At 52.2% G+C, this 25,315-nt stretch overlaps 1 protein-coding gene and 2 long non-coding RNA genes across 11 annotated transcripts; 1 reads left to right on the top strand and 2 right to left on the bottom strand.

The window, feature by feature from the left end:
* Positions 1–129: 129 nt before the first annotated feature.
* Positions 130–21,437, bottom strand: ANKRD13B (ankyrin repeat domain 13B). 9 transcript variants are annotated; one of them, XM_017675441.3, is made up of 15 exons: positions 21,170–21,437; positions 6,892–7,027; positions 6,647–6,771; positions 6,514–6,559; positions 5,748–5,891; positions 5,470–5,659; positions 5,326–5,392; positions 4,222–4,303; positions 3,375–3,439; positions 3,015–3,145; positions 2,740–2,897; positions 2,465–2,617; positions 2,194–2,357; positions 2,042–2,118; positions 130–1,551 (listed from the first exon to the last, which is right to left on the bottom strand). In XM_017675441.3, the coding sequence occupies exons 1-15, from the start codon at positions 21,281–21,283 to the stop codon at positions 1,323–1,325; spliced, it is 1,881 nt and encodes a 626-aa protein (XP_017530930.3). In that variant the 5' UTR covers positions 21,284–21,437; the 3' UTR covers positions 130–1,322. The 9 variants fall into 9 exon arrangements, 7 of the variants coding, with proteins under 7 accessions (XP_017530930.3, XP_017530929.3, XP_036878731.2 ...); XM_017675440.3 differs by having other exon boundaries at positions 130–1,591; XR_001855495.3 differs by having other exon boundaries at positions 1,397–1,551; positions 2,740–2,842.
* LOC108406639 (uncharacterized) lies at positions 20,843–23,345 on the top strand. Its single transcript, XR_001855497.3, has 3 exons — positions 20,843–21,223; positions 22,393–22,542; positions 23,062–23,345. It is a non-coding gene; the product is annotated as an uncharacterized lncRNA (long non-coding RNA).
* Positions 23,346–23,777: 432 nt separating this feature from the next.
* On the bottom strand, positions 23,778–25,254 carry LOC108406635 (uncharacterized). Its single transcript, XR_001855494.3, has 3 exons — positions 25,008–25,254; positions 24,652–24,885; positions 23,778–24,064 (listed from the first exon to the last, which is right to left on the bottom strand). It is a non-coding gene; the product is annotated as an uncharacterized lncRNA (long non-coding RNA).
* Between the last annotated feature and the right edge of the window lie 61 nt (positions 25,255–25,315).

Genomic DNA, 25,315 nt, shown 5'->3' on the forward strand with positions numbered 1-25,315 from the left:
CAAATTCATCCCTGGGCTCAGGACACACTGGGCACCCTCTGACCTCAGAGCCCTACCACCTGCGGTTCCGAAGGAAACCCCAACCCGCAGATTGTCCTTCTTCCCCAGCAAAGCCAGGTAGGAAAAACCTCGGGTTTGAATCCTCTTTTATTTGTGCCTCAGAATCAGTCTGGTGCCCCTGGCATCAGGGAAGGGGGTGAGAGGAACAGTTTCTCTTTGTTCTTTTCCTCCATCTCTTTCGTGTCCCTTCTGAGCCTCACGGGCTGATCCAGGAAGGCCAGTCCCAGAGCCCCCGAACAAGGGTATGCGGTAGGCCCCTGGCCCTGGTGGGGTCTGTGCTTCTCTGGGTGGGTGAGTGGGGTGGAGCAGGGTCGAGCCAGGGATTAGCACCATTGGATGAAGGGTTTTTAAGTCAGCCCCTGAGTGGGGGCAAGTGGGACACACAACCACAGAGGACTAGCAGCAGCTGGTGGGAAAGGGTGGGTGGTGGTGCCAGGGCCCCGGGCAGGTAAGATATGTCGACAGCCCCAGGATGCACCTGCCCATAAGCGGGGCCAAGAGACAGGGTCTAGTGCTTGCTCCAGCCCAATATGCCCGCCATTTGCCAAGACAACATGAAGGAACCAGGCCTTGCTCAGGCCCGGGGGCCATTTCGGGCACCTTCCCTTATCACAAAAACGTGCCTTGGGAATGGGGACACTCCCACCTCTGGCAACCCAAGAAGCTGGGACCACCCTGAGACCTGGGAGGGGTGTGGGGCTGAGGGAGCCAGGCACCCCGCTAAGTGCACTTGACGCTGAAATGCCGGGGTATGGGAGGGGCTGGGCCCTGGCCTGGTCGTGCTGGCTTGTGTCTGGGACTAAGCAGCAACACAGCACGTGTGGAGCTCAGCTGCCCCCAGGGGTGAAGAGCGGAGATGCAAAGGCTTCACGGACAGTGTCCTGGAGTGGGTCAGGAGCAGGGAGGAGGACCAGCCTGGAGGAGAAAGGGATGGGGACACCTCTCCTCTAAGGACCCGTCTCCCCGTCAGGACCGCCGGCTCTGGCCTTGGACAGATCTGAGCCCAGGGGAGACGGGTGGGGGTTCAGGATACAGCAAAGCACGGGGACCAGGCCGTGCCACCTGCCTCCAGGGCCCTGGCCTGGGAAGGTAACCCCTGGTTGTGCTGAACCCCTCGGCATCTGGTGCCTGGTGCGCCGCAGCCAAGCCTCAGAGGTGGCGGCTCCAGTCTCCGGCCGCAGCTCGACGGGCGCGCGGGCTGGGGCGACTCTCGCTCCAGGGCGGGTCACGGGTGGCGTGGCCGAGGGGCCGGGCAGTGGTCGCTACTGCTCCGTCAGTGAGAGCTGCAGGATGCGCTCCAGCTCCTCCTCCTCGAGGCGCGCGCGTCGCCGCCGCTCCTCCTGCTCCTGCGCCGACAGCTCCATGGCCAGCCGCAGCTGCTCGGTGTAGCTCCGGAACACGTGGCCGCCTGGGCCTGGGCCTGGGCTGGGCAGGGGGCTGGGGACCGACGCCGTGGGCGCCGGCTGGCGCTGAGGCGTAGGCGGGGTGCTCCTGGGGGCGGGTAAGATACGTCGAGGGCTCCGGGGCGCACCTGCCCACAAGCCGGGCCGGGAGAGAGCATGGAGACCCCAGGGCAGAGCAGGCTTCGTCACCCTCCAGTGGAGGCCACAAGTCCTGCCTCACCTCCCTGGTTCCCACACAGCTGCGGAGATCCCAGCCCCTACCAAGCCCATCCTCCCAGTCTACCACGGCCCAAAGCATGTGGGCATTTCATAGAACCCCAGTCCCGACGCCTATACTGGTGAGGGGCTCGAGGCCATGAGGGCTGAACCCTGCTCGCCCACCTCAGGGTCAGGAAAGGATGGTGCTATAAGCCATCTCGATATTGGCAGGAGCCCTGGCGAGGGTACCATGGTTTCTCTGGGCTAAGGGGCTGCTCAGTTGGCACCCACTGTGACACGGTAATGGTGTGCTCTGTGCTTATATATTAGAGAGCAGTGACAGGTGTCTCCAAACCCTGTCTGGACTGGAGGGCACTGACCTGTCCTGTCGGCGACTCTCGTGGGACATGGGGTGAGTTCCTGGCTTGCTGTTGGTTAGCGCCTCCCAGATAGTGACCTGAAGGGAGGGGAAGTGAGCCAGTCAGCTATGGGGATGCCAGTCTGGTGGCCCAGCGTGGCTGCGGGGACGCACCTGGTCATATTCACTGCCCGCTTCAAGCAGGCTCTGCTGGATGGCGAACTGCAGCAGGTCGTCATCGTCATCTCGGGGGGCTGCCTCCCGCTGGCCACCCAGCACACTGTAGCCGCGTGGGGCCTCAAACAACGCCGGGGAGATCTCACAGCCGCGGTATGAGGCTGAGGGCACCAGGCTGGGGTCAGCATGGGGGCTGCCCACCCCTCTGGGCCTGCTCCCCCCAGGAACAGGGGCAGGTGAGGGTGCGTTCTGAGGGGCAGTGTCTCACTCGTGGAACTGGAGCTGCTGACACTGGAGGAGTCACTGCCTGGGGAAGGGGTCTCGCTGCTGGGGCTGCCTCGCACGGACGGCACCGGCTCATCGCAGCCATTGAGGTTCCCAAAGGTGATGCGGGCGTTGAGGATGTGGAATATTGGGATTTCTGAGGATAAGGAAACCATCAGGGGCCACCACCCATGGCCTCACACCTTAACCCTGCCCATTTACCTCATCTAAGCCCCACCCCTCCACAGCAGCTACGGAGAAATGGGGCTGGGGTCTCACCAATCTTGACAGGAAACCCAGGTGGCAGGCGCAGGGTAATGAAATCCCGGAGTTTGGCGAAGAGCGCATTGCTGACAGCCATGAGGTCAATGATGGGGGCCACCTGCTCACACAGGGACAGGGGATGCTCCTCACATAGCCACAGCTTGGCCTTGAACCTGTGCCCCGGATCCCAAGGGGTGAGGGGCATGGCAGAAGCCGTGTCCTCCCAGCACCTTCTTGAGCCCATGGCCTTCCCTGCCCACCCCACCTCCAGCACCAGCAGGGGGCCTCACTTCTGTGTCTTGGTGGTCAGTTCCATGGGGCGGCCCATGTCACGGCTGCCAAGCTCAAAGTTGGGGTTGAAGTACTCTTCTGCGGTGATGGCAGTGGGGTTGGCTTGGCTCAGAGTCTGAGTGACCAGGGTCTGTACCACATGGGGAGGGGCCCAGGAGGCTTCCTCAGTCCCTGCTGCCAGGCCGACTGTTTGGTATTATGAGCCCCAGAGCTGTCCCCCTGCTGCTGTGGAGCTGACATGGCCTCAGCACTGTGGGCATCTGGGCCACACAGGCCATGCTCAGCAGGATGCCTCCCAGGCCTCCTCCTGAGCCACACCCACAGCCTTCCACACAGGGGCACCCCTGGTGCACACTCACCCCGTTTTGGGGGCCCCCATGCTGCTCAGCAATTCCCAGGAAGGACTGCAGCGGTGTCTTACAACCTACAAGAAATGTGGTGTCTCAAGGACACTGCAGCCCTCTGAGGCAGGGGCACCCAAGACCTAGGGAGGAGACTGCTCCCGGTGGGAGGGGGGATGGCTCCCCCACAACACATGCCCAAGGCACTGTCATCGAAGTGTGACCGAGGACTCCAAGGGACAGGGGCCAGGTCTACTATAAGCACAGTTGGCATAAAAGTAGGCCTGGGGCTCAGGACACTTCCAACAGTGTCACTCTCCAGATTGGTGACTTTGGACAAAAAAAATACCTACCTTTGATGAGCAGTTTTGGGATATACATGTTTGTGTGTGTTTTCCTTCAGGCACATCCATACTAGTGACTTCATTCTGTACTTCTTTGAGGTAGAAACTATGTATTTCCACTTTGCACAGACTAACTGATGCCCAGAGAGTCAGATGTGGTATCAACAGGCACAGAATCAGTGACAGGCCCCCTGACTTTCTGCCTAGGGTATGTCCCACTAGACTTGAATGGCCAATAAATACCACACATGACGTTTCTCACGACTCCCAAATTCAGTGTAGACATTAGTAATCAATTGTAACATTCCTTCCCATTGAGCCCAAATGTTCGCTTAGAATCTTAGCAGCCCTCGGCAGCCACTTCTCATCATTAGGACTAGGCCCTTGAATTGAAGCCCTTGTGTGAAAAAAAAAAAAAGTATCCTGGCTTTTGCTAGGATGTCAGAGAGAAAATACTGATGGAGGTGCTCAAGTGGGAGATGATTCCTCACACCTCCTCACACCCACCTCTGCTTCCTTACCTTTAACCTTGCCCTTGTGCTGTTCTGAAAGATGCTCTGTCCGTGTCCGGGTGATGAGCTCTACATTGGATGCCCCATACACCTGGGGACAGATAAAGAAAGGGTCAAAGACAGCTCTGGTATCCCTGCCCTATGCTTCCAAAGGCATTATGGACACTTCCTGCAAGGAAGGCTCTGGAACTGTTTGCAGGAGGAACTGTTTGCTCCAATCTCCAGGCCTTTGGACAAGTAAATATATGAAGTCATTCATTCATTCTCTTATTCATTCAACAAACATTTTTTGAGGAGTTTTTATGTGCCAGGCACTGAGGCAGCAGCAGGGATACAGTGGTGAGCAAACATAGCCAGACATGACTCCTGCCCTCTTTAGGCTCCCAATCTAGTTGAAGAGATGAGAAAATGGGCAGTTATACTACAATATGTGCACTGGTGGGGAGAGGACAGGGCTGTGGGAACAAAAAGCAGAGGTCTTAACCCAGCCCACAGAAGCAGGGAAAGCTTCCAGAAGGAAATAATACAGAACCTTGCAGCATTTGTTAGGCCATTCATTCATCCACAGCACTGTGTAGCCCCACGTGGGTGATGTGGGAGTCCCAGGGTGACCAACACAGGCTTCTCAGGGGTAAAGCATGGCTTTAGAGTCAGGCAGCTAGAGTCTGAACCTCAGCTTAGTCACAGCTGTGTGACCCTGTGCAGGTCATGTAACCACTCCAAGCCTCTATTTCATCATCAAAAAATGGCCCACATCCTACTCCATCAAGTTGTGAATATTAAGTGGGATACTGTGGAAAGGGCTCAATAAACATCTGTAAAATGAGAATAATAATAGCACCCACCCAAAAGGGTTGCATGAGAATTAAATGAGCATGTGTGTGCACACATGTACATATTCATACACACATATAAAATGTCAGAACAGTGCCTTGAACATTAATATAGGAAGTGTTCAACACACTCTGGCCATCCGCATCAGCTGCCTCTGAGGCTAGTTCCCTTCCCTCCATGTTGCCTTGCCTTTGCACCTCCAAACCTCAGGGAACCACTGCCCAGCTCACCATAGGCAAGAGTTTGGCAGGGTCTGGCACCTGGGAGCTGTGGCCTCACCTTGGCTTCATACCCATTCACCATCTCAGTCTTCTCACTGCGCCAGCCCAGGATGCCAGTCTTATTCCTGGGGAAGGAGAGTGTTGCAGGTGAGGGGGTACCCCACTCATCTGGCTCCAGGCTACCCAGGCTATGCCTACTCACCTCTCAAAGGAGATGTTCCTGGTGTCAAGCTGCGTTGTGACAACGGGTGCGGTGAGCCGGCTCAGCACCTGCTCCTCGGTGGGCTGAGCAGCGGCCAGCAGCAGCTCACGGTCCTGCCCAGCCAGCGCCAAAGTCTCTGTGTACACCACCCGGCGGTCGTGGTCAATCTCCATGACCATGGCGCTTGTGTCTGCCAGCCACGGAACAGCACAAGGGGGATTAGGAGTGACAGGCTGTCCCCAGCCTCCCCACCCTGCCCCACCTCCCACCTGCCCGACCTTGGCCCCTGAAGATGAAGCTGCGGTTCCCTCGCTGCCACGTCATGTGGTCAAAGCCCAGGAGCGTGGTGTCTACCCGCAAGTTCTGACCACTCTTCCACACTTTGTAGGTGTCACTAGGGCAGATCTTGGATATCAGGGGCACTAAGTAGAAGGGAAAGTCAGAGGTGGCTTCAATTTGCCTGGCCCACCCAAGCTGAGCCACCTCAGGGCATGGGGGTCAGGGTTAGTGGTGGGCCAAGAAAGGGTAAGGAAACTGGTGGGAGAGTAGCCCATTCCCCCAACTTCCCCCACACCAATGTAGACCACAGTCACTCAGATATAATCAACCCAAGGCTGGGGACAGGCATGTTTCAGCCACTGCCAAGTCTTGAATTTCTACCATTTGTTCATTCATTCACTCAACCTTCCATCCAATCTTCTAACAAGTATTTATTAAACACCTACTGTGTGCCAGGCACTATTCCAGTCTCTGGGGATACAACATTGAACAAACAGTGCCCCTGCCCTTTTGGACCTTACCTTCCAGCAAGGGGTGACAGGTAACAAATGAACAAATCATTACAAAATGAAGGAAATCATAATAATGGAACTGAGACAGTGTCTGAGGCAATGTGGAAAGGTCTGAGGAGGCAGCATTGATTTGAGAACTATAAGACGAGAATATGCCACAGAAGAGCTATGAGAATGCTCCTAGCAGGGAGCAGCAAGTGCAAAGGCCCTGAGGTGTGAGAGTGCCCAGAGAGGCCCCATCAGCACCTCTTACCCCAGCTTGTGAACTCCCACTTCATCTCCACGTAGAAGTCCTGGGCCTAGAGGATGAGAAAGAGAATGGCTAAGCCTGCACTAGCAATAGTGCTCAAAGGCTACAGCACAGAGGCTGGGAGGTTGGCCCTCACCTTGCGCAGCTTCTCCAGGAGCATGGGGATGCCTGCCAACCGCTTCACCACCCGCTGGTAGTCCCGGTACCGCAACACCAGCTGCACCAACTCTAGGTCCCGGGTACTCACAGCCTCCTGAAGCACTGGGGAACGGAGAGGTCACAAGGAAGAACCCTGCCTAGGGCTCCCTTCAGTCAACCAGAGGTGAGGACATAAAGCTGGGAGACCCTGGCTGTGGGGCCAGGATGAGAAGGGGTGCCCACCTGTCCAGCCGCTGCGATTCTCCCTGCCCACGTCTGCACCGTGTGCTAGGAGCACACGAGCACAATCAAGGTGCCCCAGCGTGGTGGCCAGGTGTAGGGGAGTACGGCCACGGGGATCCAGCTGCTCAATGTCCACCTGGAGAAGGAGGTGAAGACATAGCCCTGTCACTTCTGAGGCAGCCCATCTGAGCCCAACAACCTCTAAGCAGGCAGCAACCTCCTGGCTGCTCTGCCTTGCCCACCTCACAAGGTAATGGAAGAGACAGACACAAGCTGGGGTCCGGTGAGAGGGGAGGGGCCTGTGGGACACGACAGGAAGTAACTCCGAGAAAGGGAGGGCCTTCCTCTTTCCTGTCCACCTAAGTCCCCAACTGGGTTCACTCCTTCAAGGCCCCCCAGGCTGCCTTCAAAGAGTAAACCTGGAGCTTACAGGTGGTCTAGAGAGGTTGCTTACCAAAGACAGCACCTGAGACAGGACGTATCCTGGAGTCCAAGACCACGCCTTTAGGGAGGGCTACCAATTTACATCACTGACATGATCACTGAGTGAGGTTTAGTGAACAGTTATAGTAAAACATTGATAGGAATGAAAGAATATGTTCATGATACAACTTCAAACCTACATCTTGTGCCTGTGGGACATTATGTATTAACATTTTAAAAAATCCTATTAATGTTTTGTGAATAGCATGATTATATTGCTTGAGATTTTTGGTGGGTGATAAAAGCATGGTTGTTAAATACAAATATTTAAACATATTCCAGGAGTCTAGAATTTCTAGTTAAATACAGTGTACTGACCATGTGCACGTAATTCCCCCCCTCCTTCTTAAAACTTGATTGAAATGCCTGTAAAAGATGTCTACTCCAACTATGAAGAGATCATTGAAACTATCCTTCCACCGTAAATAGAGAAAAACCACTGGTTCAAAATATTTGAAATTGTTTTTAAACATTAGGCAACAGGTAGGCTAGGACTGTGATCCCTGAAGTAAGAGAAACAAAACATGATGGGCCTTATGATAGCCTGGATTTCTAGCTGAAGGAACATTCCAGACTGCAATTCAGGGAGGGGAATCTCCATCAGAGCATGATAGTCTCGGTGAAGAGGTGAGGAGACAGACAGGAGTTCAGGGAGGCTGAGGAAGCCAGAAGTTGCAGGGCAGAGTTCAGGAAGGAGGGAGCTATGTAGATAAAAGAGCTCTAGAAAACTGCATGGGGTCCCTTTGAATCTTTGCTGAATACTAAACTTCACATGTATAAAGTGAAACTCAACAACACCAGGCAGAAAAGGAGCAATAAGCTGATAAATTCTCAGCGGTCATCCAGGGCAGGGGGACATTCAAGCTCTAGCCTGCCAGACTGGAGAGTCTTTGTTGTTTACCCCAATTCTTGTTCATTATTCAAAAGAGACCTGAGAAGGATTATGCCTTAGTAGTAGGGTTCAACTATCCCTAGAGAAAAGGCTTGCCTTGACCCAATCTAATAATGACTAAAAAGAAACTCAAAAGGATCAAACTGATTTACAAGTAACTTAATTTAGTCTGCCAGAACAAAGCGTAATACTTTCAAGGAGGACAACAAAATCCAGATGCTTAACATCACAACATTTTCAATGTCCAACATCTGGTTAAAAATTACTAGACCTGAAAAGAAGTGGGAAAATGTGACCCATAATCAGGAGAAAAATCCCTTAATAGAAACATAATAAGAAATAATAAAGATGATGAATGGCTCAACATGCTCAAGAGTACAAAGCTAAACATGAGCACGACATTCTGGGGAAAACAAATAGGAGAAAACAAGTACAATATCAGAAATGAAAAAATCACTGGATGGAAGTAACACTACAGAATAAAAAATCGGTGAACTTTAAGACACAGCAATAAAACTATACAAACTGAAACATAGAGAAGAAAAAAGTACTGGAAAACATTCAAGGAGCCTTAGCAATCCGTGAGATGCTATAAGGCATTCTAACATATGGATCCGAGGATAGGGTAAGGAGGTAGGGGAGATAAAACAAATATTTTCCAAATTTGTTTAAAAAAAAAACTAGTAGTGGGTTGAATACAAGAAAATATATGTCTACATCCTAACGAGCAGAATCTGTGAATGTGACCTTATTTGGAAGAAGGGTCTTTGCAGGTATAATTAAATTAAGGATCTCAAGATGAGATCGGCCTGGATTACCCAGGCAGGCCCGAATCCAATGACATGTCTCTATAAGACACAGAGGGGAGAGATACATAGAGAGAGGAGAAGTTCCATGGAAGGTGGAGGCAAAGACTGGAGTTATGCATCCACAAGCCAAGGAATGCTTAGTGCCACCAAAAGCTGGAAGAGGCAAGGAAGGATTCTCCCCTAGAGCCTTTGGAGGGAGCGGGGTCCTGCTGACACTTGAGTTTGGACTTCCAACCTCCAAAAACATGAGTATACATTTTTATTGTTTTAACCCACCCAGTCTGTGGTAATTTGTTGCAGAAATTAATGAAAAGATAAATCCACGGGACCAAGAAACTCAATGAATCCCATATAAGACAAGCACCAAGAAAATTACACCGAGGTCCATCATAATCAAATACTGAAAAGTAGTGATAAAAAAAATTCTTAAAAGCATTTTGGGAAACGATACAGTATGTGTGGTAGAGTAAATATAGGAAATACAACATACTTCTTATCAGACCCCATGCAAGCTAGAAGACAGTGGAATGAAATCTTTAAAGTGCTAGGGAAAAAACTGTGAACCTAGAATTCTACAGGCCATGGAAAATATCTTTCAAAAATAAAGGGGAAATAAAGACCTGTGGACAAACAAAAGCTAGGAGAATTGATTAGTAGAAGACATGCAAGAAATGTTAACACTATTCAGGTGGAAAGAAAATGATACCAGATAGAAATTTAAATCTACAAAAAGAAGTGAAGAGTGCCCCAAATGGTGAATTTATAAGAATGTCAACAAAAATATTTAAAACTCACAGAAATAAAGAGGAGATGAGAAATGTCAACACATTTTTAGAACATGAGAAGTGGTTGGGGCATCACAACTGACTTGGGGGGCAGAGATACTAGAACCTGAGCATTCACAGAGGGACCCCAGCAAGTAGCAAGCCAGATCTCCCCCCTAGCACCCTTGAAAGGTGCAAACCATGCAGACAGTGGAAACAGCAGATGTGGGAGTGAGGGGCTCAGGGGTGAATACAGGGGGGCTGGTTAAAATTCAGAACCCCTGGCTCCTTCCCCAAACTTGTAAAGCTGGGAGATACCCCCATTTCCCCTCTGCAGGGTGCCAGGGGGTTCTTCTCCACAGCAACTGATCCTGAGATCCACTGGACTCAGAAACATTGGGCTGAGGATGAGGTCATGGGGCTGAAATCTGGTGAGCAGTGGAAGCCCAGTCCCTTTGAAAGGGCAAGCTCCCAGATTCTATTTCAGCCAACTGGGACCCAGATCCTACCTTAGCCAATCAGAACCTGGATCCTATTTCACCCAATCGGAGCTTGGTCTCTCTCCTCTCCAGTCAGCAAAGAGCTCACCCACCACCCTTAGACCCTGCTAATTGACCAGAGCCACGACCTATCACCCCACCAACTACCCCTAGGTCCAGCCAATCCGCCAGAGCCACGACCATCACCCCACCAACTGCCCTAGAACCCCATAAAACCTTTGTGGTATTGAAACTCGCTCTTTCTCTGGCATCTTGCCACTGCGTTGGTGTAGATGAGAGATTGAGCTCGAGCTAGCTCGAATAAAGGCTCTTTGCTTTTGCATAGGTGTTGGCTCCTTGGTGGTCTTCTGGGATTTGCAACTTTAGGCACAACATTTGGGGGCTCGTCCGGGATCCCAGAGACCCCCAGGACTCCTGACCTGGAGGGCCCTGTGCTAGCTGGTGAGTGCACACAGTTATCTGTCTGTCCTTGTCTACCTGTGTCTCACTCTGTCTTTATCTGGGTCTCACTGTTTTTGTTTGCAAGCAAGCCTGTATAAGCCTGTAGGAGCTCCAATCTGTATCAGGGTCGGCATTGACTTAGGCGGACGCGCTGGCAGGTCGCCGACCAGGGGTCTTGGGAGACGTCCCTTGCCCCCATCTGGAGGACGAGGTCCTCATCTTTGAGGAAAGTCGGCTGCCGCTGCAGTCCAACAGGCCCTCAACTTACTTTCAGTTTTGCCTCCGTGGCCACGGCAGATTCTTCTCTGTAGGCGCCTCTTTGTTGTTTGTCATGTTTGTCTTAGTCTTGTTGACAGAAGAAATGGGACAGACGCAGACTACCCCCTTGTCTCTCATGACAGACCATTTTTCTCAGACGTTAGCGAGAGAGCTCACAATTTGAGCATGGACATCAGGAAGAGAAAATTTCGTGTTTTCTGCACCTCGAGTGGCCGTTCTTTAACGTTGGCTGGCTGCCGGAGGGAACCTTATCATTGTGTCTCAGTCTGTATGTTTGTGTGTCTAAGTGTGTAAATGAAAATATCTTTCTACCTTCGGATGGTATTAATGAAATTGATTTAAAGACAAGTGCTTGTGAAAATTGGGCATTCTAAAACTTCCAGAAAATCTGATAAAAAATGTTAAGCATTAATGCTAATTTGGGTTTGCCTGAGGCGGGCATGTCCTTGTAGTTATCAGCTGCCTAAGTTTACCTAAGGTCATTTAAGTCAGATGTTATCTGCTAAATCTTTTAAGAATAAAATGCTTAAAGGCTTGGCTTTGTCTAATATTCAGTAAAGGTCTTTTAAGTAATCTAGCATAGTTGTTATGAATGAGTGAACTAAGTGAGTGTGACAAGTGAACACCTCTTTAATTGCATGTTACAGTGTGTATACCTACCTGCAGCCTGAGAATCTTTGTAGTGACCTAAAATCTTAAAGTTTTGCCAAGCTGATATACTTTATGTTTAGTGAGAGATTGTGCTGTAAAGCTCACAGTTACAGAAATTATAAAATGTTCATAAATTTGTCAATCTAAAGAATGCTAGTATAACAGTTTACAATAGCCTGCTTCTCAGTGTTCACTAGAAATTAAGATACCTAGTGGTTTTAAGTTCTAATTAAAACTACTTAAAGTAATAAGGAAAACATTTCCGTATGCTAAAGAACATGTCTTTTGATAAAAGAAAGTAACTTTATTGTAAAGTACAGCTGTTTATTTAGAAAGAGAAATCTAAATATAAGAAGAAGGTTGTAGAAAGCTTTGGAAGAATTTAATATGGTCATGCTATATAAAATTAGAGCAAATGAATCTCAGTATCAAGTACACAGCAAAATTAGAATTTTGTTTTCAGTTAAAAAGACAAAGTTTTCTTAAACTGTTAGTCTGCTCTTAATGTTGAAAGATTGCAAAAGGCTTTCTAATTGTTTTATCAAAGAAGTTTCTCATGCTTAAAGTCTGAGTATTTAAGAAAATGACCTCAATATTAAAAAGACTAAAAGCTAAAGTTTGCTAACAACTGTGTAAACTTCTTTATTTGCCTTTGAGGTATTTTGTCATTCTGGTTAAATAGATAAGTATTGCTTCATAGCAACCTATAATACTATTTAAGCAAGTGCCAAATAAACTTCCTTCTGACAACTTCCCAAAATCAAATTCAAAAAGGTACTTTTACCTCTAGTTAACTCTGATATTTTCCAGAGGGCCCCTGGAACATGTCAGAGGAATTTTTTCTTCCTCATTGGAGAAAGTATTTGACTAATTTGGCTTATTTATCTGATATATACTTACCTGCTTAATTACCTGGAAAGCACTGTCAAAGGGAATGATGCTAAACTTTGTTACTGTTTTTTTGTTACAGAAATATCCAAATTTTCTTATGTCTACTGTCTTGCAGTAAGCTCTCATCAGATCTTTAGCCATTGTCATTTGTAAGTCTTTTGCCATTTATAGTCACTGTTTTATTACTCCTACACTAGTAAAGAACTAGAACAGGTATTGGTTACATAGGATTAAGTGAACTACGGAAGATGGTTTTGTGACTTTTTGTTTCAGATGTTGCTGATAAAGTGTTTTAAGCTTTTTCTCTTAAGCTGACAATAGTTTCATGAATGACAATACCTTTATAAGCAGAATTGAAACATTTATCTTTCTCTCTACCTGACCCCTAAAGAATTTAAAAGCTTTCAGTATTTTTATGTTTCATGGCAGTATGTTTATTTGCATAAGTTCAATAAGAACCTGCTTTCCTTGTAAGAGGACCAATTAAAAACACAGGTTATACTACCAACGCTTTGACTGGAATATCATACCTGAGAGACACGTGCATATACTCAGATATGAACAAGACAGCTTTAAGGAACTGAGGTTGACTTTATAAAGCCAACAAAGCCCCTTGGAAGAACTGGCCTGGTATCTTGCTTACAGAGTTCCCAGCAGCCTGACCAGGTGAGTAAGGAAGGTCACTTCCTGGCAGGCACAGGAAGCCCAAGAAGAGAGGAATTCACCCAAATCTACAGGTACTGCAGGCAAAACCTGATGGCAAGTCTGGCTTGGCTGTCTGGCCTCAAGAGGCCTTTAAAAGTTCAATCTGAAATTCCTTACAAAAAGTTCCAGCAAGGCACGTTTTAAAGAGCCTATGTAATCAATTGCTCTTCTTGCTGCACTTATGCAAATAATCAAGCCAACTCTTAATTGTTTTCTTAATCTGGCTAATTCTAATAAAAATAAGGGTGATTTTAGAGAAAAGTGTTTCAATAATGCTGTCTTATCTATACTAAATCCTAATATCCAGAATTCTAGTTTCCCTGTAATACCTGACTATGATTCTCAATTAGAGTCTTCATATTTCTAGTTCTCATATTCACCATGCATTCTTAATCTCGTCAAGTTTGTCCTTCCAGAATAGAAAATCCAACTCCAGATGTTGCTACTTAACCTAATAACACAATTTGTTTTATCTTGCCTAGAAGCTGCAAAACTGCAAATAGTAATAGAAATGAAACCCAGAATAGAAGTGCCAACCTTCTGAGGCCCTCTCAACTGACCAATGACGGAGACCTAGCTGCACCCTTTACTGTGCCCCCTCTCAGCATGAAGCAGCCAGAGCGGTCATCACCCCTTTTCCCTAGCAGCAGCCAGGGTCTCCATCTGTAGAGGGGAGAATGAGACAGGGACCATAGGCTTAGACAGAATAAGGTGAGAGCCTCTGGAGAAAGCAAGGCATGCAGACCCAGCTGTAGATGGCATAGTAAAAGGCAGGTTTCTTTAGCAAATAGACAATATCTCAGCCCACCTTAGAGGCTGGGCACGCAGTCTTTTGATGTGTGCCTGAACCAAGGCGCCAGTGTCCCAGAGAGAAATCAAGGCAGGAAATTATCTTTAATATTCAAGGACCCCTTGCCATCCTACTCCTTTTACTAACCCTTGGGCCCTGTATCATCAACAGGCTGGTCCAGGTTCTCAGAGACCACGTGGGGGCCGTCCAACTGATAGTCCTCCATGCTCAATACAAGCCCCTAGTAATCTTGTTACCTTTAGACCATGTATCCTCAATTAACTGATAACTTTTATTAAAGATAGAATTAATACAGTCCAGCTAATGGTGCTAAGACAATAGTATCAGCCTTTATCTCCTTACAACTGCAAAACCTTATTAGACCCATCATTGGGTCCCTTAGGATCCAGAGAAAGAGGGGAATGAAAGGGCAAGCTCCCAGATTCTATTTCAGCCAATTGGGACCCGGATCCTACCTTAGCCAATCAGGACCTGGATCCTATTTCACCCAATCGGAACTTGGTCTCTCTCCTCTCCAGTCAGCAAAGAGCTCACCCACCATCCTTAGACCCTGCCAATTGACCAGAGCCATGACCTATCACCCCACCAACTACCCCTAGATCCAGCCAATCCACCAGAGCCACGACCATCACCCCACCAACTGCCCTAGAACCCCATAAAACCTTTGTGGTATTGAAACTCACTCTCTTTCTCTGGCATCTTGCCACTGCGTTGGTGTAGATGAGAGATTGAGCTCGAGCTAGCTCGAATAAAGGCTCTTTGCTTTTGCATCGGTGTTGGCTCCTTGGTGGTCTTCTGGGATTCACGACTTTGGGCACAACACCTTCACTGCCTTAGGTCCTGACCCACCAGGCAGCCAGACTGCACACACCACTGTTCCATCCTACTCCTGGCAGGAGATTGGACCAGTCCTATCTTGGACTGGAGAAACTAGCAGCACGAAAGGCCTTGGGGTACAGACATTTGGGGATCCTACAATAAGCAGGCCAGCCTCCACCCAATCATCTTACAGTAGTACCCAGGCATCAATAAGCTCCACACCCAGGGGTGCCTGGACATTTGAAGAAAACCATCAACACGAAAGCCACCAAAACATGCAAACAGATGCTTAAAACCCAGAGGAAAGACTGTCGATGCAGTAAACAAAAAACTTTTTTGGGGGAAAACTAACTTACATCCTCAGAAAAACTGAATTCATGAAACAAAATGGGACATCCTGACTTCCCGTGACTTCTCTTCCCCTGGTTTTCTTCATTTCAGCCATTCCTGGACAGCTACACCTTCCCAGTTCCCCATGTTAGTAAACAGGACTGCAGCGCACTCACTTTCCAGGTAAAAAAAAACTCTGTGACTGTCTTTATCTCTTCCTTTTCTCTCACCTTCCATATCTAATCCATCAGCAAAAGCTGCCCTTCTAGGCTCTACCTTCAAAATAGACCCAGTCTTCTCAGTTCTCATCACCATCTGGTTCCCATCCTGGCTAGAGCCGTCCCATCTCTCACCTGGCAGCCCTGTTGCCTCCGCACTGGTCTCTCCAGTCTCCTCTTGGCCCTTAAGTCCACCCTCCACATGGCCCTTGCATCCACAATTGTCGTGTGAAAAGTTCCTCAGGTCCTGACAGCCCCTTAGCTTAAAATCTTCCCATCTGGTTCAGAATAGACTCCAACAGCCCCAGGCATCTGTCTGAACTCACGTGCTCTCCCACCTCTCCTCCAAACTCCTCTCCTAAACGCTGGCCTTCCCTAGAACCATCCTTTCCTAGATTCCCCTGATGGCCACAAAGCTTTCTCCCTCACTCAATTCTTGTCACTGCTCAAATGTCACCTCCTTAGAATGGCTGCCCTTACAACCCATCTTAAATGACAACTGCTACCTATCCAGCTATTGCCTCTTATCCTGCTTTCGTTCTCTTCCAACATTAAATTGCGTGTTTGTTTTTCATTGTTTCCCTCACCTAGACTGGAAGCTCCACAAAGGGAGGGACTCTTGTTTTATTCAATGCTATATCCCCAGTCCCTAGATGGAGCCTGGCACAGAGCTGGTGCTTAATAAACATGTTAAACAAATGCACAGATGACTACATTTAAGGGACTTGAGGAGGAGAAGGCAATAAAGTACAAAATTGATAAACCAATAAATGGTTGTAGGAGTATACTGTTTATAACTACAGAGGTAAACAACAGAACAGCCTACAGAATTCAAAGTGGTTGCCTCTGGGGAAGCAGAGAGGTAAAGAGGGAGTGAGGACTGCTGCTTCTCATCAGTTTTCTAGCAACAGTGAAATATTTTAAAACGTGAGTATGAACTCCTTTGTCAAAAATAAAACATTTTAAATAATTTAAATTAGTCACAAAATTTTTTTAATTTTTGTAATAATTTGTAAATAATTTAAATTAGTTAGAACCCTGGGTTGGCCATTTCATCATTTTAAAACATATAAGGAGCCCCCCCCCCCCCGCCCCCAAAGAGCGTGCCTGGGCCCTGGAGCCTCTGAGCTGTGGCTTGGAGATGTGAGCAACCCCTTGCTGCTTGTCTACACCAGCTCCCCACAGAGGAGAGAGAGCACTGTTTAATCTTTGCCCCTTCCCGGTTGGACTGCGCCCTTTGGGGTCCAGCCTGAGCGGGGTCCTGAGCCCTGGGGTGGGAATGCGGAAGATACACAGACCGTGAGCTGGCTGAAGGGGTAAGGAGGTGGCCTTCCCATGGCACTGCAGCCCAGCCCTCCAGGCCTCCCCCTGTTCCACCCGCTGCTGCTGCTAACAAGGCCCCAGGGAGTTGGCAGGGCACCCCACCCAGTCCCAGGCTCCAGGTGCTGCCTGCCACCTCCCCCTCGGGTGCCCCAGCCCCAGGCTCTGGAGAGAGGCTGGCCCTGCTCGCTGGGCAGGGGGGGGCCCTCCCCACGCCCACTCCTCCAGAGCTCTCCCGACAGCTTTCCCCAAAGCACTGCCATTTTCCAGGGCCAACATGGGCCCTGCATCCGCCCAGCCAAGACAGAGAAATTCCCGCAACCAGCCCAAAGCAGGGCCTAAAGTATAAGTGGCGCCTTGCTCCAGGCCCAGGCAGGAGAATTCATTAATTTACTCAGCAAAGGCCTACAGCTGTTTAATTGCAGGAATGAAAAGGTTTCCCAAGAAACCCGACACCCAGCCCTCCTCACCAAGAGAAGGGAAACTGCATCTCAGCAGGCCTCAGCAGGAGTCAAACACAGGGGTCTTCAAACCCAGGAGCTGGGGCTCCCTGGGCAGAGAGCCTCCCTGCTCCCACTCACATGTGCAGAGGCATCATAAGGATTCACAGTCTGCCTCTAAACTCACAGTACATGTGCACCCCTGAGCGTACCCCAGCTGCCCTCTGGCTCTACAGGCATGTATCTACTCCTGCGTCCCACACGGGTTGCTGCCAGCGTGTCTGCACATGCATACCCCTTGAACAGCGCTAGCAGGGTATTTTTCTAACATGTTGAGCATTAGTGGAATCCTTTTCTTAGGTGAAATTTTACAGGGACACACCAAATGTACAGCCTGAGTACAGATGCTGGAGAAGAAAGGTGAGGGGCCCTGAGTGTGGGGCCTGGCCTGCTCAGCGTTTGTCTCTTTTCCTGGCCCTCCTCCCTCCCTCAGCCCCAGCGAGAACAGCCAGAGGCTGATGTGGCCACTGCTTCTCAGCTCTCCCACCAGGTAGCCTGAGTGCACCAGAGGGCACGGAGGCAGGATGTTTCCTCACGCTGAGCTGGGCGGGTAGCGGTGGCACCTGCTGATTCCCTCCATCCTGCCCCATGCAGCCCCTCCCCCTCATCCCAGACATTGATTTTTGGTTTCTGGGGTTTGCAGCTCCCTCTACTGAGCTTCCCACCTCACCAGTTGTGGTGATGGCCCACACCCGGGACTGCCCACTTTAGGGGGAGAGGGGTCACAGATGCTCCTGCACACAATGGGTACCTTGGTGGGGCAGCCTCTGAGCATCCAAGGGTGCCACCCCATCTTTCCTGCTTCTAGGTCAGAAGGGTGAAGTAGGGAAAGCAGGAAGGAGGACCATGGCAGACACAGCCTCAAGAAAAAAATGTTTTTTTGAAACCAGTCTCTGAAACCTCTGGAGTACCTGTTGCTGGGGAAGAATCCTATTCCCCTCCCACAGGGAGCTATATAGTGTAACCTCCACCTCCGAACCCCCAGGGAGCCAGGGACTCATGACTCCAGAACCAAGGCCATGGCCAGCTGGCTGTGCCAACCTCAGGGCCTCACCAGCCAAGGGGGAACTGGCATGTCCACTGGCCTCAAGCCCCTGCCCCTCCCAACCTGGCAGGGCATGAGCATGGGAGAAAGCAGGGCACCCACCAACCATCATACTGTCAGGTGCCAGCTAAGGGTGGCCACAGACCCTTCACTTCACTAAAACACACCTGCTGGGCATCTCCCATCTCCTCACCACTCCCTGCTTGCAAACCTCAAAAGATCAAGGCTGCGGGGATGAAAAGGGGCTGAGCAAAACCCACGAACCTTCTCTGAAGTCTGCCATGCCACCCCCTACTCAGCCAGCCAGCACTGCCATGCCTGCCCATGGGAGGGCCTCTGCATGGCTTTCTTGGAGTGAAGAGGCAGCTATGCCAAGTGAAGACCAGGGAAACCCAGCTGCCATTTGCTTGACAGACTGGATGTTTTCTGTGACAGTTGATACCAGGAGGACCAGAGGTCAAGGAACCCCGCCTGGATGCCTGGGGTCTATGGGGCTTCACTGTGGTGTTAGGTGGCTGCCTGAGAACCATCCCCTGTAGGAAATAGCTGGGTTGGGCATCCTCAGCTCTCCCTGGGCACCCAATACCCTGAGGAGTGAGCAGTGCATATCTGGACAAGCTTAGCTCCGGGTCAGCCCTGGAGTCGGGATATAGACAGAGGTCTCTCCCCCAGAGTCCTCTCCCACCCAGAAGCCTCTCTACCCAGACTGATTGGCACTGCTTTCCTTGGCACCCTCAGAGCGACTCCTGACTCCTTTGTGGTTGAAAAAGGTTAATTTCAACCAGTGTTCTATATGCCTCCTACCCTGGATCAGGGCAAGCATTGTCCATTTCAAGGAGACACTAACTCACCACAGTGGGGGCATGGGAAGGTGGGGGTAGGGGCGAGTCTGGTTTCTGTGGCAGCCTCAGGGAAGCAGAAGAGGAAGGCTCAGTGGCCCCACACCACTCCTGCCCACAGTGTGCTCCAGGGCTCCCCATCCCAGGCTCACCCCAGCAGGAGGGCTGCTGACCCCAGGACCATCAGTCAGAGAGGCCTGTGTGAAAGAGCCTTTGATTCTACACATTTTGGCTCTCTCCAATCTTGGCAAGAAAAGGACCACCCAACCCTTGGGCAGGGGAGTGTCACTGAGGCATTCTGGAGATCAGCCACTACTAGCCTTCTGCCTAACAAGCCAACCCATTGGGAAGTTCCTCTCAGATCAGACTTAAATCCCTCCAGCTGTAAGCTCTGTCATCTGTAATGTAACCTGGCTTGTCTTCTTTTGCCCTCTGGGGAGGAAACCAGAGAAAAACCAGAAGAAACCGGACTGACTGTGTCTCACCACCACGCACACCACACAGTACTTCCCTGTTCACACCACAACGGGGTCTTCCTGAGAGCAGGGCTATGCCTCATTTGTTCATCTTTGTCCCCCAGGACCTACTCCTCTGCCCTTGCTTCATTTACCAGACATTCACGGCTGCAAACCACTCCTTTATGATAGATAGAGACTTGGTCTGAGGAGCAACTTGGAGCACCCGTGTGTAAGCAGACGTAGAACAGAAGTGGAACACTCCGGTCAGTCCAGAGGCATGGAGACTCAGGCCACCCCAACATTTCCTGGGGCTGCTTTTCCAAGTTGGATGCCACGCTGGTCTGAGGGCCCAACGGTGGACTTCAGAGACACACTGCAAACCCCACCCCCCTCACTGTCCGCTGATGTCCCGCTCTCCACCTCATTCGTCCCTTGGGAAGCAGACAGCTCCTCAAACTGAATTTCCTGTGGCTCAGAAAGTGGCCCTCAAAAGGTATATTCCTAAAGGGGGCAACTCCTGAGCGGACCTCTCCCCTGGGCCTCAGAACCTGGCCAAGTCTGCAGGCCTTCCCCTGAGGCAGACCAGGGCAGGCTGGCCCAGCTCTGGCTCCTGCTTCCCCAGACTGGAGGGTGGGTCGTCCATGCCACAAGTGCCTACCTGTGGCCTGGGGGCCAAAGGCAGAGTTGAGAACTACCTATGACCCCTGGCTGCCCCGGTCTGTTAGAATGGCCAGGAGGCTCCATCCCTTTACCCCACCTTCTTGGAGGCCACTGCCCAGCCAAAGCTGGCTGATCCATCAATTCTCACTGACTAGCAGGAACCAGGGAGGCTGCTCTGTGGGCAGAACCTCAAATCCTCCCTGTGGCCAGTGGCCCTTAGCTTCCTCAGCACCTAGAAGTCAGGCCCTAGCACCAGAGGGCAGGAGAGCACCTTTCAGCGCCTGGACAAGGCCCTTCAGGGCTTCCCGAAGGGGGTCTCTTTCTCTTCCCCAACCCGAGCGGGGGCCGAGGTCTGAGGGATCCAGGGGCTCTGTCAGTCTGGGCAAACAGACCAGGAGCTCACCGTGAGGGTGGAGGGCACTGGGTGGGGCTGGGATGCCAGGGAGGTCACAACCTATTCTCTGATCCTTGACCAATGACCCCCACCCCCCTTCACACACTCAGGCCTTACCCACCTCCGCACCCTCACGGGAGGTGTCGCTGCTCGGCTGAGCGGGCGGACTCTCCCACAGTGAGCACAGACCGAGCCGGCAGCCCCTCCCCGCAGCTCCGGCGGAGGAGAGGCACAGTGTCCCCTACCCAATCTGGGAGGTGGTCCGCAACACGTGTGGGCCGTCGGTCCAGACCAGCGGAAACGGGCGGGGGCCGCTGCCATGATTCCGGTCAAGAAGCACAAAAGCGGCGGCCGCGAACAAAGAAGCGCTGCAAACTCGCCGGGAAGGCGGGATAGCCCGCGCCGCGCCCCCTCCCCACGCCAGGCGGGCGTGCCCGGGGTCCCCGTGGCTCCCCGACGGCGTTCTTACCTGGCCCGCGCGGACCTCCTTCTCCAGCTCGCGGTGGCGGTTATGCCACACGAGGTAGTGCAGGGGGTACTTGCCCTCGGGCCCCTTCCTGGCAGAGGCGTTTGCGGGGATCATCGCCCGCTCCTCATGCCGGGGCCGCGGGGCCCGGCCCGGGAGGAAAGACGGCGCCGGAGCCGGGGCCCGGGGCCGCGGGGCGGGGGGCCGGCGCTGCCTGCTCGCAGAGCTGCGGCTCGGGCATGTGCAAGCGTTGCCGGCGGGCGGGGGCGGCGCGGTGCGGGCTGCGCGGGCCGCGGGCGTCCTCGCCAGGCGGCGGCGGCGGCGGCGGCGGCAGGCTGCGCGGAGAGGCCCCCACCCGTGCGGGGAGGGAGCGGGCACTCGGCGGCGCGGCGCGGACTCGCGCCTCGCCTCCCACACCCCCGCACACAAAGGCGTCGCTCGGCGCCGGCGCGAGGGCGCGAGGGGCGCGGGCCCTGGGGACACTGCAGCCGCCGCAGGGACGCGAGCCCGCAGCCCCCGGCACCCCACGGCGACATAGCCCAGCCTTCAGCCCGAGCGGCGGACAAGAGCCGCGGGGATGCGGGAGAAAGAGGAGGGGACCCGGGCGCCCCGGGCAGAGCTAGTTAAAGCTCGGCCCCGCGGCATCATGGGGCTTGTAGTCCGCCTAGTGGAACTGGGGATGGCAGGTGGCCGGAGAGGGTTCCGCACTGTCCCCCTGATACCAAGAGAGGATGGGGAGTCAGGCCTGACGGGAACGAACGGCAGCAGTGTCCTAACACCAGGGCCTGGGATGCATCCCCACCCTCTGGCATTTTGCCTTTTGCTGGGGAGGGAAGGGGCTACAGGCCTTTCTCAAGCATTAGGAGGTGCGGTTAGATATATCTTTCAAGATTGAGTTTGAGTCCCCGTGTAATGTGAAGAGGGATCACATTTCAAGAAAAGAGTGACTGATGAGAGGGCACCCGAGAAGGGTGCAGGACAATGATTCCAAAGGTCATTGGAGGCAGCAGAGATCTGGCACTTGAAATGATACGTAGGAGTCTTCCCTGCCCTTTTATAAAATTAAACTCCATCTTCCACACTTGACATTAGAAAGAGAATGTCCATTAAGGCTGGGAGCACAGCCCTCTACCCCCATATGCTGTCCTTTGCAAGGATCAGAGTGGGACTGGGCAGAGAAAGCAGCAGGTGGCAGCTCCCACCTCCACCGCTTGTGGTCCCCTCAGGAGAGGAAGTGACTGATTCCAGAGACTGTCTCCTTCCTGAATAACCCCAAGACAAGGAGTTCCCTTATGCACTATACATGGAGGATTAACGTCCAGGACAAATCCAGAAATAGAAGTTTGTGATGACAACATGACCTGTCCTTCAGAAAGGTATGCTTCTATTAACCTATTACAGTTGTTGGAATCCGTGCAAGAACCTTCCTACCCTTCTAATAAATTCCCTCTTTTATTCAAACTTTAAAAAAAAATCACTGCAGAGTCTGTGGCAAAAGTGGGATTGGCCTTGGCCTCTGGGGCCACCTAGATAAAGTCCTCCGAGAGGAACTGGGATGTTACAGGGACCTGAGTTCAAATTCCTTCTAAACAAATGACTGACTTTATTTAAATTGCTTACATTTTCTGTTTTCTCACACCAGTCACCTCTAAAACGAAACTCTAAATACTCCCTGGTGAGGTGAGCTAACGATAGTAACTGCCCTGGAAACGGAGCATCCCTCCCCCAACCAAGCGACTGAGACAGGTGGTAGGACCAAGCACAGTGCCTTCTGGAGTCCACCGTAGAACAAGACAGGAATAAGGGATTCCATAGCAGCCCAGTTAGAATAATCCAAGAAGTGTTTGTGTGGGAGGTGCTAGCAAAAGCTTACAAACTCTCCTCGCTTCTCCCAGGTTTCTTTGTGCAGGCTTCTCTCCTTCCTCCTCCACACCCCGCGGTGCCAGGCTCCGGCGGGAAAAGGAGGAGGTAGGAGTGGACGCTTCGCCCCTTTCTGCAGCCTGGGAAGAGCCAGCGGGAGCCTCCGGGAGCCTGGGACCGCTGCCCACCTCTACCACGAGGGGTCAGCAGAGTGTCGCGGCTGCGGCGAGAGTTGGGGAGGTGGCTGGAGCAGGGGAGGGACTGCTAGGGGAGGCCGGGAGAATGCCAACACATTTCCTCATTAAATTGTAGAACCTTGTGTCTGATTTCTCTTTAATTGTCCTGCTTCCTGAGGTGGCGACATCTCCAAAGGGAAACCCTTTTATCCCTAGCCCCAGGACCAGAAGCCGGGCTGTGGCGGGGCTGGGGGCTTCCGGAACAAAGTTTGGAGCGTGGTTGCGTCCCTGGGCCACTCCCAGGTAGTCCCTGGGCCAACCAGCAGATGGGGCTGCCGGGGCTGGGAGGGGAGAAGGGATGAATCATCCCTCTTTCCCTGAAAAATCTTGGAGCTCAAGGAAGGGGGTGGGGGTGGAGCTCAGCCTGGATTGGGGGGGCCTATCCCCTGGGCAGCCGGGCTCACTTTTGTCTGGAGGCCCTGCACTGAAAACCCAGGTCGCTTTTCCTCCGGCCTGTGCGCTCCAGCTGCCACGTGCTTGAGACGCGCCCACACAGCAAAGAAACAAAAGACAGCCAAGCGTTGGGGCTGCCAACAGCCTCCTCGATATTTAATAAATGAAATTCCATAGCTGGGGGTCGATCGGGCGGCCACCACTCTTGGGCTGTGCTCCCAGCCCCTCACATAGCCAGGGTTGGGGCTACCAAGCCCAAAGACTCCTTGGTGTGGATGCAGCACAGGGCGGCAGGTGGTGTGTCCCGACTCGTGTCCCTCCCCCGCCGTGTCGTCTCGTGTCCCCCGCCCCGTATCTTTGCTTGCAGAAGACCCACCAGCTTAGCACTGGCTGTGGGGGGAGGGGAGGCCTGCAACATTTTTTTAAGGTGAGATTATAAATATACCCCGTGGATCGCGATTGCAAACAAACTTGTCAATCTGGGCTGCAGCGAAAGGCGATGGAGGCAGCTTTGCATGTATTTCGGGTGATGTGACTCATGATCATTACTTGTCTCCCCCAGGGAAGTAGTCTGCCCACCCACAAGTCACTGCTGCTCTGGCACCGCTGGGATAAAACAGACCAACTACCGCACCCCTGCCCAAGGACTAGCCTCTTCCTTCTTGTTAATGAGCAGGACTCCCCATCACTTAGGAACCCTCCCTTAATCGTGTCACTGCTGGCCTGGCCCCCGGGTCTATTCTTGGGCACCCCTGCCCTCTCCTCCGAAGCAGGGTGCTCTGGACTTTTGCTGCTGCAGGGATGGGGGCTGGGTGCACGCGGGACACACGTGTATGGGGGAGCATGCTCAGTGCAGGGGTACACCCACGTGGGAACTGCGCCTCGGATCCCGATCAGCTCCCCCTACTCCGCAGAGTCTTGGTGTCAAGTCCAAGAAGAAAGGCCATCACAGAAAAATGTCCCTGTGTGTTATACTTACACACCCTGGACACACACCTCTGGTGCTCAGAAACACCGTGGATGTATACAAGGCATATGCCAAATGGATATTACTGCACACGCGCACAGTGGTCACTCCTTGGGAGGTCTTTAAAAACTGCTCAGATAGAAGCATGAAAGAGGCATAGATGTATTTTTAGCCCGGAGGCAGAGGGATACGCTGCACGACCTCTCTGGCACCTGGGCGTCCATATTGTTGACGGTGTGCAGTCAGAAAGGGTGTGACTCCACCTGGACACACAAATATGGACACATGGGGGGCCAGGGAGCACTCCTCACCCCAAAGAGAGATAGGCGGGTACCCCAAACCGCAGACCCTTGACAAGCGGGGACCAGGGCCTCCAGCTCCTTACTTTCTTCCTTGATCCCAGGGGTCACTGTCCCTGGACCCACGCTCCGTGGGCCACTCTCCAGTTCTAGAGTGAAGAGGATGGTACTGTGAGGGTGACTTATCCTGCCAGGAGAGCGCCAGAGGGATGGCGGGGGCCGCAGGCGACACTGCCCCCTCTGGCCTGGCAGCGGCCGCGGCCCCTTTAAGCACCCCCTCCCTCTCCCGCCCGCGCTCCCGGCTTCCTTTCTCCGGGAGGCGCGGCCGGCGGGGCCCGGCGGCGGGGCGGGGACGCAGGCTGCCCCTCCCTCGGTGGGCAGGGCCTGCGCCGCT

Source organism: Manis javanica, chromosome 4, assembly GCF_040802235.1.
Source record: "Manis javanica isolate MJ-LG chromosome 4, MJ_LKY, whole genome shotgun sequence".
NCBI classification, from domain to species: Eukaryota; Metazoa; Chordata; class Mammalia; order Pholidota; family Manidae; genus Manis; species Manis javanica.

Bases quoted from the DNA above. Each gene is read 5' to 3' on its own strand.
- ANKRD13B (XM_017675440.3), bottom strand. From the start codon at position 21,283: ATGATCCCCGCAAACGCCTCTGCCAGGAAGGGGCCCGAGGGCAAGTAC. The intron at 3,440-4,221 runs GTAAGGAAGCAG...CATTTCTTGTAG, and splicing joins GCACAAGGGCAAGGTTAAAG to GTTGTAAGACACCGCTGCAG. The intron at 2,119-2,193 runs GTGCGTCCCCGC...CCCTCCCTTCAG, and splicing joins CGGGCAGTGAATATGACCAG to GTCACTATCTGGGAGGCGCT.